Source organism: Panthera uncia (assembly GCF_023721935.1).
Source record: "Panthera uncia isolate 11264 chromosome A1 unlocalized genomic scaffold, Puncia_PCG_1.0 HiC_scaffold_16, whole genome shotgun sequence".
NCBI classification, from domain to species: Eukaryota; Metazoa; Chordata; class Mammalia; order Carnivora; family Felidae; genus Panthera; species Panthera uncia.
In genome coordinates, this window is record NW_026057576.1 from 13542739 (window position 1) to 13556933 (window position 14195).

General features: G+C 35.4%; 1 protein-coding gene across 5 annotated transcripts in view; it reads left to right on the plus strand.

Annotated features, from left to right (window-relative positions):
- The window catches only part of NBEA (neurobeachin), a 673234-nt gene that overhangs the window by 341249 nt on the left and 317790 nt on the right, over window positions 1-14195 (plus strand). For all 5 annotated transcript variants that reach the window (XM_049646794.1, XM_049646795.1, XM_049646797.1 and 2 more), the window contains one exon: window positions 1282-1346. In XM_049646794.1, the coding sequence (XP_049502751.1) occupies window positions 1282-1346 (65 nt within the window). The remainder of the gene's footprint in view (window positions 1-1281; window positions 1347-14195) is intronic.

Sequence of the window (14195 nt, forward strand, 5' to 3'; positions counted from 1 at the left end):
CTATATAAGAATCAGTTTTCCCTAACTGAAGCTAATGCCACAATAAATGTCAAGTATTCCTGAGAAATTTCCACATTTTGTGGGATATTGGCTTGCAATAAATATAGTATATGTAATGGGAATATGCAAAATACATAAAAGGATGATGGTAGAAGACATCTTATTAAAACATAGCAAAAAGAGTTCCCTGTAATTGTTCACAATAGAAATGATTGGAAAGTTTTAATAAGCTCTGTAAAGTACAATAGTGGTCTTATCATTTAGATGAATTTTTGCTAAAGGTTATGTATGATAGCTAAAATACAGTGGCTTTGCTAAAACCACGTAGCCAACCATAGAGCCATTTAGGTCTTTATAAGATCATTATAGTCCCCAGGCTTCCATATCCCAAGTTGTTGATTCTCTCTCCTGGGGAAATGTAGGTTCATGATATGTTCTTCTTTAATTCTTCACAGATTGACTTACAGCAGAAAATACTTATACACCAAGTATCTATGTTGGGGGACCGCATTTTTTCCCCAGCATGGGTGCAAAGCTCTAAAAAGGCAGTGTGATCAAGAGTAGAGAGAAGGGCCGACATAAAGACTGCTTTATGTGAAGCTGAATTTGTGGGGAGACAGGTGACTACCTCGGTGTGTAGCACTTTAGTAGTAGGAAAATCATGCAGAAAAATCTGGCTAACAAATCTGGCTAGATGAGTGATGTGAGTGGTCAGTAGGGTTTGTTTTTTTTTTTTTTATAAAATGTATTAAGGAAGTGTTTATTTACAGTACTATTGAAAAGGATATTACTTTTAATCCAAAAAAGTTGTAATTTTCCAGCTATATAAAAAGCAAAAAAAAAAAAAAAAAAAAAAAAAAATCAGTCGACTAAACCAGGATCCATTGAAAAAAAATTGGTTAAAGCATATTCTAAATATGTCATAGGAAGAGTATAAAGTAAGCAATATACTTTCCTAATCCAGAAACACTGTATAACAATCAGAAATTTATAATGATTACACTGTGGAACTACCAAATGCACAAATATGTTCTCATCTAGATCAGCAAGGAGAGATTACATTTGGATATGGTATTAATGTTTTCTCCTTTTTGTGTTGTTTTTTTACAAATTCAAAAGAATTCATTTGTAAACTTTTTTTCCCTCTGTACTTTTCAGTCACTTGGAATGCACGTGTAAATAGAACATTTAATCTCCCGATCAATTTAAATATGTTGTATATAGTTCTGATTTTCTTTACGTGCTCATTTTTCTTATACTTGGTTTGGTTTCTCCTTTTAGGAATGGCAAAATTCTATTCAGAAGAATGCAGGACTTGCATTTATTGAACTCATCAATGAAGGAAGGTAATTAATTTTACACTTTTTAGATAATTCGTCTGTGTACATTTTATTCCACTAGGCAACTGCTCTCCTACCATCTGTTCCAAAAATGGGTAAGAAAATATATTTTAGTTAAATAATTTATCATACAGGTAATTAATCTTCAAAGGAACAAAGTTTAAGATACTAATCATTTATTTTGGGGTAGGGGAAAGCATGTATGAAATAAAGGAACAGACTTTCTAAGGCTTTTGTGAGATGGAGCCTCATCTTAACTGGGTAGAAAAGTTGTGTAACACAGATCGAGTGAGCCGCTCGGCAAGCCCATCTGCCACTCCATCTGTTTTCAAAGCCGTGCTCGGCGTTCACTCCCGCAGCCCATCTCCGTTCATGTGAAGGAGTTTTATCTGAACATATCATGTTGTCCGATATCCAACTGAAAATGGGAAGGATATTAATTATGGGAAGAAGAACAGTCAGGTCAGGAATTTATATGTACCATTGTTAAAATGAAGCTGTAAGTAAATTCATGTTTGAGCCCATCATTGTACTCATCACTTTATGATAAACAGTTGTTCACTGTGATTTTTCCAATACTTTATTGGCCGTGGATACATGAAGATAGATGTAACTGTCACCAGTTTGACATGTATAGCTTCTGTCAGCCAAAGACCTGCATCCTTTACAATTCTTTTCTATGATATAATATATTCATTGGAAAATAGTGACTGAATATTTGGCATAATCTATTTATTTCTTACTTGAAACTGGATTTAATTAAATTGATGATAAGGGGATAACACTTACTGTATATAAAACTTCTCTTTATCAAAGGAGGTGTCATCAAAGGATATTTGACAAGATAGTCCTTGAAAATTAATTTATATATGCTGTAGAAACCCATTTAAAAAATTAACTAGGGACACCTGGGTGGCTTAGTCGGTTGAGCATCTGACTCTTGATTTCGGCTCAGGTCATGATCCCAGGGTCGTAGAATGAAGCCCTGTGTCAGGCTGCACATTCAGCATGGAGCCTGCTTTAGATTCTCTCTCTTTCTCCCTCTCCCCTTCTCCCCAGCTCATGCTCTGTCTCTCTTTCAAAAAAAAAAAAAAAAAAAAGGGATTAACTTCAATGCACATTAGTATTACTTTTTTAGTATTAGTTTTTTCTCATCAGTTTATTATAATTAGAGACATAACCTCTTTTTATAGTAATTTATCTTATTTTATATTTCTCATTTACATTTTCCATGACTAAATTATTTTTAGTCATAGTAATACAACCTAGAAGTTAAAATAAATTTTACATTTATTGCAAAGCAAAAGATACAGGAAAATACCAGTTTTCTTTTATAACATAAATACTAATTTTACATAATAATAACATACTTAGTTCTTATAAAACTTGGTTGTGATGAGAATTGATAATAATTATTATCCATCCTAAGGCAATGAAAAACATATAAAAACAAAAATTTGCCCAGACTATTCATTTTCATTTTAGTTATAGAAATCTCTCAAATCACATACATGCTAATTTTGCCAATTTGTTTCAACTGTGAAGTAAAAAACAAAAATTATCTTGTCATTGGTAACTCTGAAGACTTAATATAATTGGATCTTCCTCACTTAAGATTATAGTTATTGTCTTAGGAAAGGAAAGAGTAGAAAATTTGCTCATACCAGAGGTTTTAGCTTCTGATACTGTTTTATTGCTCAGGGGTAGAGTTTGGAATTCGTTTTGTTTTGTTTTAGGAAAAGAGTGAGATTGATAGAAAGCAGTTACAATTTTTTTAAATTTTAGTCCCTGAAAACCTTCCAAATGCCCATCATAATGTTCTTTGTGTCATTCTAGAATTTGTTTTCATTTTTCATACCAATTATTCCTCCAATAAAGAGGATTTTGAAACAAAAATTGAAACATGACTAGCTATAAATATGAAAGAACAGATCATGTGTACATTGATACAGCAAAAGTCTATTCAGTGCCTATACTACATACAAATACTATTATGGAGATGGGAATAGAGAAGTAAATGATACAAACATGGTTCTGAATTTTGGGGGAGAGACAAATATTAGAGGAATACACACAGTATTACAAGGGTGCTGTGATAGAGGTGATATAGGTATGAATACAAGTAAAAGACAAGGCATCTAATCTAGACTGAAGGGGTGTATTCCCCAGGTGGTAGGACTATCAGAGTTTTCAAACAATGTATCAAAGAAAAACAAATACAATAGAACAAAGATAGCCTTTTCAACGAATGGTGCTGGAAATCCACATGCAAAAAATAATAATAATAAATCTAGACACAGACTTTATACCCTTCATAAAAATCACTCAAAGTAGATCAGAGATCTGAATGTAAAATGCAGAAGTATAAAACCCGTAGAAGATAACATAGGAGAAAATCTAGATGACCTTGCGTTTGGTGATGACTTCTTAAATACAATACCAAAGACATGATCCATGAAAGAAAGAGTTGACAATCTGGACTTCATTAAAATTGAAAACTTCTGGGGGTGCCTGGGTGGCTCAGTTGGTTAAGTTTCCGACTTTGGCTCAGGTCATGATCTCATGGTTCGTGAGTTCAAACACTACATCAGGCTGTCTGCCATCAACACAGAGCCCACTTTGAATCCTTTGTCCCCCTCTCTGTGCCCCTCCCCCACTTTCTTGTATGCTCACTCACTCTCTCAAAAATAAATAAACATTTTTTTAAATTTTTTTTAACGTTTATTTATTTTTGAGACAGAGAGAGACAGAGCATGAACAGGGGAGGGTCAGAGAGAGAGGGAGACACAGAATCTGAAACAGGCTCCAGGCTCTGAGCTGTCAGCACAGAGCCCGACGCGGGGCTCGAACTCACAGACCGTGAGATCATGACCTGAGCCAAAGTTGGACGCTTAACCGACCGAGCCACCCAGGGACCCCATAAATAAACATTTAAAAACAATTAAAAACTTCTGTTAAAGTCAATGTCAAGAGAATGAAAAGACAAGCCATGGACTGGGAGAAAATATTTACAAAAGATACTTCTGATAAAGGATTGTTATCTAAAATAGCAAAGAATTCTTAAAACTCTACAATAAGAAAATAAACAATCCGGTTAAAAAAATGATTCAAAGACATTAACAGACGCCTCATCAAAGAATATCTACATATGGCAAATAAGCTTAGAAAAAGATGCCTGTCATCGTCAGGGAAATGCAAATCAAAACAACAGTGAATAGTACTACATACCTTTTAGAATGGCCAAAATCTGAAACACTGACACCACCAAATGCTGACAAGGATGTGGAGCAGCAGGAACTCTCATTCATTGGTGGTGAGAATACAGAACGGTATAGCCACATTGCAAAACAGGTGGGTAGTGTTTTTTGTTTGTTTTTGTTTGTTTGTTTGTTTGTTTGTTTTATAAAACTAAACATATTCTTACTGTAGATCCAGCAGTCATTCTCCCTTGTATCTACTCAAAAGAGTTGAAAACATGTTTACATAAAAACATTCACACAGATATTTCTAGCCTCTTTATGCATAATTGCCAAAATTGGGAAGCAACCAAGATGTCTTTAGTAGATGAAGGGATAAACAGATACCCGTATATTTATGTGGTACATCCAGACAATGGGATATTTATTTTTTAGTGAAAAAAATAAATGAGACAAGAAATGAGCTGTTGAGCCATGAAAAGATGTGGAGAAACTTTAATTGCATAATACGAAGTGGAAGAAGCAATCTGAAAAGGCTTCATACTGTATGATTTCAACTATATGACCATATATGTCTCTAAGGAGACAGTAAAAAGATTAGTAGTTGCCAGGAGTTAAGGAAGAGGAAGGCATAAATAAATGGGCAGAGCACAGAAGATTTTTAGGCCAGTGAATCTAGTCTGCTTGATACTCTAATAGTGGATACATGTCATTATACATTTGTCAAAACTCATAGAAGCTACAACACCAACATGTAAACTATGGACCTTAGGTGATAAAGCTGTCTTAATGTAAGTTCATCATTTGTGACAAATGTACCACTCTGGTAGGGAATGGTGGTAATGGAGGAGATATGTGTGTGGGGAGGGGATATTTGGGCATTCTCTGTATCTTCTACTCAAGGTTGCTGTGAACCTAAAATTACTCTAAAAATAGTCTATTAAAAAAAAAAAACAACAACAGGAGGTTCAAAATAAAAAGTGTATACAAGTAGAATGCGAAAGATAGCATTGAGAACTGAGAGATGGTTAGAACTTGGCTAGGTACAAGAAGAAAAAAAAGAGGAATAAAATTCTGGACCAAGGGAATAATTTGATACCAAAGCCTGGAGGCAAGAGATAGCAAGACGTGTTGCTGGACAGCTCTTTTTAATCAGCCAAAAGCTATGTAAGTGCCTGTTGTGTACCAGCCACATAGGCAAGGTCATGGCATCTTGGCAAGGGTGGGCGGCAAGGGTCATGCCATGAAGGGTTTATAAGCTATGCTAAGGGCGCTATGATATAATTAAAGAGAGCTAGGCATAATCTACAGTGTAGCAAGTGGACTCCGGATTGAAACTAATCTGAGATTCAGAAATCTTGCTTAAGATGCTGGTATCGTAGACTGACTAATAGTGGCTATGAGGAAGGAAGAAGTGGACACATTTAAAGTATCGTTTGGAAATTAAGTCTAGAGAAGTGCTGATAGATTAGATTGTAAGAGGGAAAAGAAGGGATCAAACATAACTTGATTGCTGGCTTTAATAGCTGGATGGTTTATACTGTAAGTATAGTGTAGTTGGAACAATAGAGAAGGAAGAATATGGGTTGGGTGGGACATAGTTTCACTTTTGGTTACACTGATTTTGTAGCGTCTGTGAAATTTCTGAGTGGAAATGTTGAATAGACATCTTGAATTTGCATCTCCAAAGAGACAGGTAGAATGGGGATTTGGATTTAGGAGTCCTGAGCTTATATGGTAAATGGTAGATAAGGATACAGATGTGATGCTCGGGGAACCTGTGTGGAAGGAGCAGAGAACATGATGCCATGCTTTTTGCTGCTGTTTCTGCTGGGAATCCTCTTTACCCACAGCTGTACATGATTGGCTGTTTTTTGTCATTTAGGAATCAGCTGAAATGTCACCCCCTCAGAGAGGCTCCCTTAACCATCTTATTGAGTTACCACACTTCCGTCATATGATTTTGTTTTAACATTTAGTAACACCATCTCAAATTATTTTCATTCTTTACGTCCATCTTCTTTACCAAAATGTACTTGGCCTTAAGAATTTGTGTCTTCTTCACTGATATATTCCTGGTTTCTGGAATAATACCTAGCACATAGTTCACAATCACAAATATTTATTGAAGGAATTAAGAAAAGAATGATGAGTAGAATGTGTGAGAAGCAATGAGGAGTCAACAAAAGAGGTTTTTTTTTTTTTAATTTTTAATTTATTTTGAGAGAGAGAGAGAGAGAGAGAGAGAGAGAGAGAATCCCAAGTAGGCTCCACACCATCAGCACAGGGCTTGACATGGGGCTTGAACCCACGAACCATGAAATCATGATCTGAGCTGAAACCAAGAGTCTGCCCTTTAACTGCTGAGCCACCCAGGCACCCCAGCAAGAGGGTTTTTAAGTTAGGATGAGAGGGACCACTGGATTTGGTGACAAGATGGTCATGTTGGTTTCACCCACACATAACACCGGTGAGTACCTGTGTGCTAAGGGTGCTGCGTAGAGACCCAGGCCCTGCTGTAAGAGAGCTTACAGTCCAGTGGGGACAGCAGTCTTCTAATTACTGATATTATAAATATGCCAGAGTAGAGGGTACTGCGGGAGCAGATAATTAAGGAAATGACTTCTGAGAAAGCAGTGACTTAACTAGAGTACTGGGGTCAGGACCTAGGTTGTTTTGAGCTGAGGAGTGAGTGGGATGTGAGCATAGTCAGCAAGTACAACTCCGAGGAGTTTGGCCAAGAAGGGGAAAGATACAGTGGTTGCTACAGATGGGTTTTTTGGGTAGTGAGGGTATTTTTTGGAACATCTTTCTTGCCCCTTTTCTCTGAATGTTGGAAATAACATATGACATTTATTATAACTGCTGCAATATAGGCTTTTAAAAATGGAAGTTTTGTTGTTGTCATTGCTTATATATTTAGAATTTTACTGACTCTGACCTTCAGTTTACCTCATTTCTTTTCACTTTAGACCTTTCTCTTTCATAAATTTGAACTTGGGAGTTCCAGATTTTAAGAAAATAGCATATATAGGGGCACATGGGTGGCTCTGTCGGTTGAGCATCCGACTTCAGCTCAGGTCATGATTTCACCATTCATGAGTTCAGGCCCCGCATCAGACTTGCTGCTGTCAGCATGGAGCCCGCTTCCAATCCTCCGTCTCCCTCTCTCTCTGCATCTCTCCTGCTTGGGCTCTCTCTCTCAAAAATAAAATAAACATTTAAAAATATGTATATATTTTTTGAGGAACCTCCGCACTGTTTTCCGGAGTGGCTGCACCAGTTTGCATTCCCACCAACAGTGCAAGAGGGTTCCTGTTTCATATTTAAAAAAATAATAATAAAATAAAATAAAACAAAATACGATAAAAAATAAAAAAACTAAAAAATATAATAAAATAAAATAAAAATATGTGTTTATATATCATATTTGGATAGTTAGGATGTAGTTACAGTGAAGACACATTACTCTGTTAGATAAACAGATAGGCTTCTATTTGTTGAGGCCCTACTATGTGCCAAGCACAAATTAGACTCTTTATACACTCTTCTATCTCATTTGCGCAGACGTACAGCATTTTTCTTAACTTTCTCTAATAGTTTAAAATAAAGCATATAAAAAACACTTTCTCTTGGTCGTTAGAATATCAGTCTTTAATTTGTCCTTGTGGGAATGAAGTTAAAAATCTTTAAGTTGAAATTGTTATAAATGTTGATCCTACTTAACAGCTATACCCGTGAATATAATTCATCAATCATAGCCGGAGAAAGCAATTGTGCAGTTGTCTACAATTAACAGGACAAAAACAGTTGATGAATGTGCAGCTGAATTAAAGTACTCCCTAGGACAGACTGAAATTATAAACTGGATCATTTAAAGGAATCTAACAAAGGATCTTTATAATTAAAACAAAGCAAGGTTAATGGGATGTAAAATTGCCTATAATATCTTGGCAATAATAATTGGATTTTAAATTATTAAAATATGAATTGAACTATAAAGCAAATAAAGACTTTTTTAAATTATGGAATTTGCGTATCCTTTGAAATAAATTAATCATTTGCCTAAAATAAACGTTTATCACTCTTTTGAAAGCATTTAGGATATAATTAATTAGTTTGCATAAAAAGCAGTGTGTATTTGTAGTTAGTACCGAATTTAACATAAGATTCATAAGATTCCAATTTTATTTTGTTCTTTAGAACAGTGAAAAATATATAGCTTACATTTCTTTGGTTTTAAAGAGGAAAAGCATTTTGCATCTAAGCGTAATTCCTTAGTGATTATATAGCCCCAACTTGAATATCTTCTTTATTTTAACAACTGTTATTTAATAATTAAGCCAATAAGCTTTGGTTTATCTATTCGTTTTGTGTCTTTGATTTGGCAAAAAGTGTATTAAATAAAGAGTAACTTCCAAAACTCTAAGGTAAGAAACTCTTTTTCTTAGAGTTGAGATTCCGGTTTAATTTTGAACCAAGAATCCCTGAAAACTTCTGGAAAACAGAAGCTCCCCACCTAATCTAAACCTTTTTTCTTTACTACTCTGTTACTCATTTTACACATGTGGTAAGTTATTAAATGTGTGAGTTTTGTAAATGAATGAGGTAAACAAAATCTTGTACTTTTACAAAATTAATTGTATAGATCTTAAACAGTATTGCTAATTCATAGACTTAGCTTTAGACATTGATTATAAATAAAATGTTATTTACCTAAAACTAAGATTAGCAAGTCCTATCTAATAATGGCTAGATTTCAAGGAATAAGAAAATATATTTCAGAATTTGGTTATCATAAATTTTCTTTGAATTGCATTTTTAACTATGTTTAAAATATATCTGCACGTGTGTGTGTGTGTGTGTGTGTGTGTATTGAGATTCTTTTTCTTTCATGAGGATGATTTTAAATATACTTTCCTCCTAGAGAGGATTATTTTAATTTTGGTGAGAGTTAAGTAATAATTCATAAAATACTTCTAATTTATATTATTTTTATTAAGACCAAAAAAAGGCAAGAGTGACAATTTTTGGTATAGTCATTTATATGTCTTATTTCCTGTTGTTTCTGATTTCTTCTAGAGACATTACTTTTTTTGTTGCTCTTCTTAGCTTACTTATTGCAGGAAAATGCCAGTCAAGATTCAGATGATCCATATCTTTATTAGAAAACTTGGATTCAGTTTCTATACCACTCTGATATAACTGGTTTCTATTTTTGACATAACTTGGCAACAGAGGAGCTGAGAATTGGCATTTATAGCTCGTATGTTGTTTAAATAAAAGATATGGGTAAAAGTGAGCTAACGGGTTGCCGGAGGGCCTGTGCTAACATAAAGATACAATGTGTATGGCCAGTCCAAGCATAAGCTAAAGGTGAGAAGTGAGGTGAAGGAATAGAATGAGCAATCCAGGTGAGACCAGAGTAGAGCCATGGCCTGGGCTATAGATTTTAGTCTAGAAGCTCTTCCTAAGGTGCTAGGGAAATAGAAGCATTAAGTATATAGGCTGATTATTTTTCATGTTAGTTACTGTTGTAGAGACCAACGTTTGAAAAACCAGGATACTTCCTTTATAATATGACTATCTTAAAGAGTCACAGTCTGAGATAGAAGAGTAACAAGCCTTAGTTTCTTCATCAGTGTAATGGGGCTAATTATGCTTGTCTAATAAGATATCAAATGAGGTAAGAATCAAATGAATGATACCTATAATGCACTTAGCCTGGCACGTAATCAGTACTCAGTGTTCCTGACACATAATAGGGACTCAAGAAATGAACATCTATTTATTATTATTATTTGTTTAAGTGACATTTGAGCTGGATTTTGAAGACTATGGACAGAGGAGGTTGAGGACACTAGAGTACCTTACACATCCCATCCAGAGCACTGGTGGGTTTCTGTGTGTTCTCAATATGATAGTGTCACTACTCCCTCATTGACTAAATCTCATTTTACGCAGAACACTAATACGCACACAAGTGGAAGGATAGGGTGGTAATCATGACCTAGTCAGAGGCTTCCTAGTATATTGTATCACTAACCAGTGGAAACAGCAAAGATAAAAGCCAAATGTTACTTGTTCTCTCCCTTCTTTTCCAAAAGGAATATATTTTAGATTGCATCATTCTCTAGTTCTTAGAATTCATACTGGTAGACTCAACAATAAGAAGTTGTATTTTTAGCCAAGGGTAAAGCTTTTATTGGGACTTGTAATCATAGTATTTGGGACACTTTTGCAACCGTTTTCCCTTGGTAAAGGAACCATACCACTGAGGGCGCACAGAACTTGGTAAATTAACCAGAGACTCTCCTGGAGTACACAGTTTTTCCTGGCATCACTGTGGCCGCTGGTGCTGTTATGCCTCATTTGCTTCCAGATTTTTCCCCCAAGTTGTCTTTATACACCATCAATCCATGTTTCTCTACTCCTGTTACTAGAAGTTAAGTAGAATAAAATGGCTTGAAGCAAGCCTTCTTTTCTTTTAGTCACTACTACATCTCTGATCTTGAGCTGGTTTTTCTCACTTCACCAAGTCCTGTTCCATTGCTTTTCAGCCTTGTATTCCCGTTAGCATTGGCTGTCCTTCTCCTGGACATTATAACTTTGAGCCGTTTACTTGCAATCACAAATTTAAGCTAGGAGCTTGATTATTTGGCCCAGGGTTAACCCTAAAAGGAGGGAGTCTTCTGATCAGTATTTTTGAAACTATTTTCTTGGCCTTTAACAGTGTATGAAAGTAATGGGTTGCTGTTGGCATTTTAAAAAATAGGAAATAGTAAATAATAGAAAAAATAATTGGGTATAGGTAAATATTGCTTGCTGAAGTGTTTGCTGTATGGGTGTATAGGGTTATGATATGAAGTGTATTTCCCATAGTTTACTCTGAGACTCAAAGTTTTACTTTGAGTTTAAAAGCCATGATCCTAAGCTGATTTCCTAGTTTATGTGTCTTAAAACAACTTCATGTTCTGCCCTGATAGCAATGTTTTCTAAATCCATATTAAACTATAGGGTGAGTAAAGTATACAAATCCTTCATAGTGGTATTAGCTGGTTTTGCATAGAAGAGTAAATAGCTAAGCAATTAGTCACTGAAGAGACTGGAAAGAAGAAAAGTAGGAGATTTGATATAAATTGACCTTTGTGGCCTGTGAACAAATGGAAAGTTACTGTCTTTGTATGTGTACCATAAAAGTTGACTTCCTTAATCTAGGGACGAAACTAGTATTAGGATACCTGGAGACTCCTCTTAAGAAGTGACCAACAATGTTGAATTAGTGTATACTCTTTGTAATCTTTCTAATAATATTGTTTCTGAGCTGGTTAATTCAGGGATAGACTTTGGGACTGTACAACTAAGTGAAACTAAGCAGTGCCATGCTCCCCACATAAAAAAAGAGAAATGAAGCTTGCTGAGAAATCAAATCCAGACTTTGCCATCTGCACGAACTCAGGACACTGCATGAACTCAGTGGTCCTCCTATGTCAATGTGCATTAGTATCACAGGGATGTTTATTAAACATACAGATGCTAGGGTCTCACCTCAGTCAGACCCGTGCAATCAGAATCTCTCCATGGGAGTTATCCCACCCGTTTTAATATGTTCTGCAAGTGATCAGATCTTCAGTATACACCAAAATTTGAGAACTGTTACACTTCATTCATTCATCTTACGAGCCATGTAAAATTATCACCATCTTTACCCGTAACTGGAAACATAAACATGGTCATGAGCTAAGTCATTTTTTTTTCTATCCTGTACTAAGAAGTATAATAACTGTTTAGGTTCATGGTAGATTATAATATATTTTTCTACAAAAAAAATCCACTTTTATGTATTTGAAGTTATAGACTTATATGAAGTTGCAAATAGGTGATAAGAAAATAAATGCTTATCTGTGGATCCTTGTTTTCATCCAACACAATTACTTAATTCCCAAAGCTTTTTCGTAACAGTTAATTAGATGGAGGTGGGGGCAGAGGTAGGTTTTCAACCAAGGTGAATTCCCTCTCCTCACCCCACTTTGTATCTTTAATGCCTCTCTCTCTTCATATCAAGTCCTTCGATATCAATCTCAAACTCCAAAATTATCCATTAGGCTTTATCTTCCTTCTCTATAGTTCTCCCCAAGCAAACCCCAGTCCTCCAGTGAATCTGACACAAGTGTAGGTCTGAATATATTTTTATATAATAGGTTTTCATATATTAATTTGATCCAAAGTCATGAATAATTAGTAGATTTTATCCTCTGGGAAAGATTTAGTGTTTTAAGAGAATAACTTGATATTGTATGTAATTTTTTTTTTTCCTAACAGCAACATAAAGACAGAGATTTTTAAGTCTCTAAGTGTTTGTTTTCCACCTTTCCTTCTTTCGTTGCAATAGAAAGGCTCAGGATAGCCCACTCCAGAGACCCCCCCCCACACTGTACCCCAGCTTTCTAATCTTTGTATTATATCAGTATATAATTGAGTAAATTGGGTCTTGCTTAAAAAGAATTTAAAAAAAAGTTTGATTGAGTAGTGCAACTCCTACTAATATTCCAAATTCCAAATCTAGATTCAAATATGCAGAATCTCTTTGAAAGTCCCACCACAGCCTGGTGTGGGGGTTCATAGACAAATGTCAAGATGTGCCATTGTTTTTCCTTCTAATGAACATAAAATAACCAGTATATCAACGTGTACCTTTTAGAAAAGTGCAGTACTCTTTGGTAGAGGTAGGGGATAATATATGTCAAACATTTTACAAATATTCTTTTACTTATGCTCCTAACAAATTTTCCCTCCTTAAAGGAAATGTACTTTTGGCTAATGCAGGAGAGTTGGAGTCAGAGATATACTTCTCAGGAACAACATTCTACTATTTTTATTAAGTGAAGACTGTTGGCACTAAATTAAGAATCAGTAGAGGCCAAAGCTTGTAAACAATTTCCAAAAAAAAGAAAAAAACAGCATTAATTTTAGATTTAAAAATCAGATTATAATTTTTTTAAATAGTCTATTCAAAGACTATAGCACAGGAAACAGTTGAACTTCTCTGACCCAGTCAGACTCCACCTTGCAGTGTCACCAGAATCTCCATGCCTTTCTCTTAAGATTTTGGCACCAAAGGGAATTCTGCTCCTATGCTGTGTGGCCACTCCACTCTCAATCAGTCTGTCTTCTTGGCTAAATAAAAATCTGATCTTACAGTTTGAGCCTGCGTTCTTTCCCACAGTTTATAGAATATCTGAAAGAGTACACCCTCATTTTCTAATCAGGAAACTGAAATACAGACACAAGGAAAATTCTTTGCGCAAATTCATAATGCTGACAAAAGGCGGAACCTTAATATTAACTGCTTTTGTCCCCTCTTCACCTATAGATGATGGAAGACTAATTTTTTCTGACCTCTCATATTGCCTTTTCTGTTGACTTGTTTTGTTTCATCAAATTACAGAGATTATATTGGGGCACCTGGGTGGCTCAATTGGTTAAGCATCCAACTTCAGGTCATGGTCTTGCAGTTTGGTTTGTGAATTCGAGCCCCGCGTCGGGCTCTGTACTGACAGTTCAGAGCCTGGAGCCTCCTTCGGATTCTGTGTCTTCCTCTCTATCTGCCCTTCCCCCACTCAGACTCTGTCTCTCTCTCAAAAATAAACATTAATTT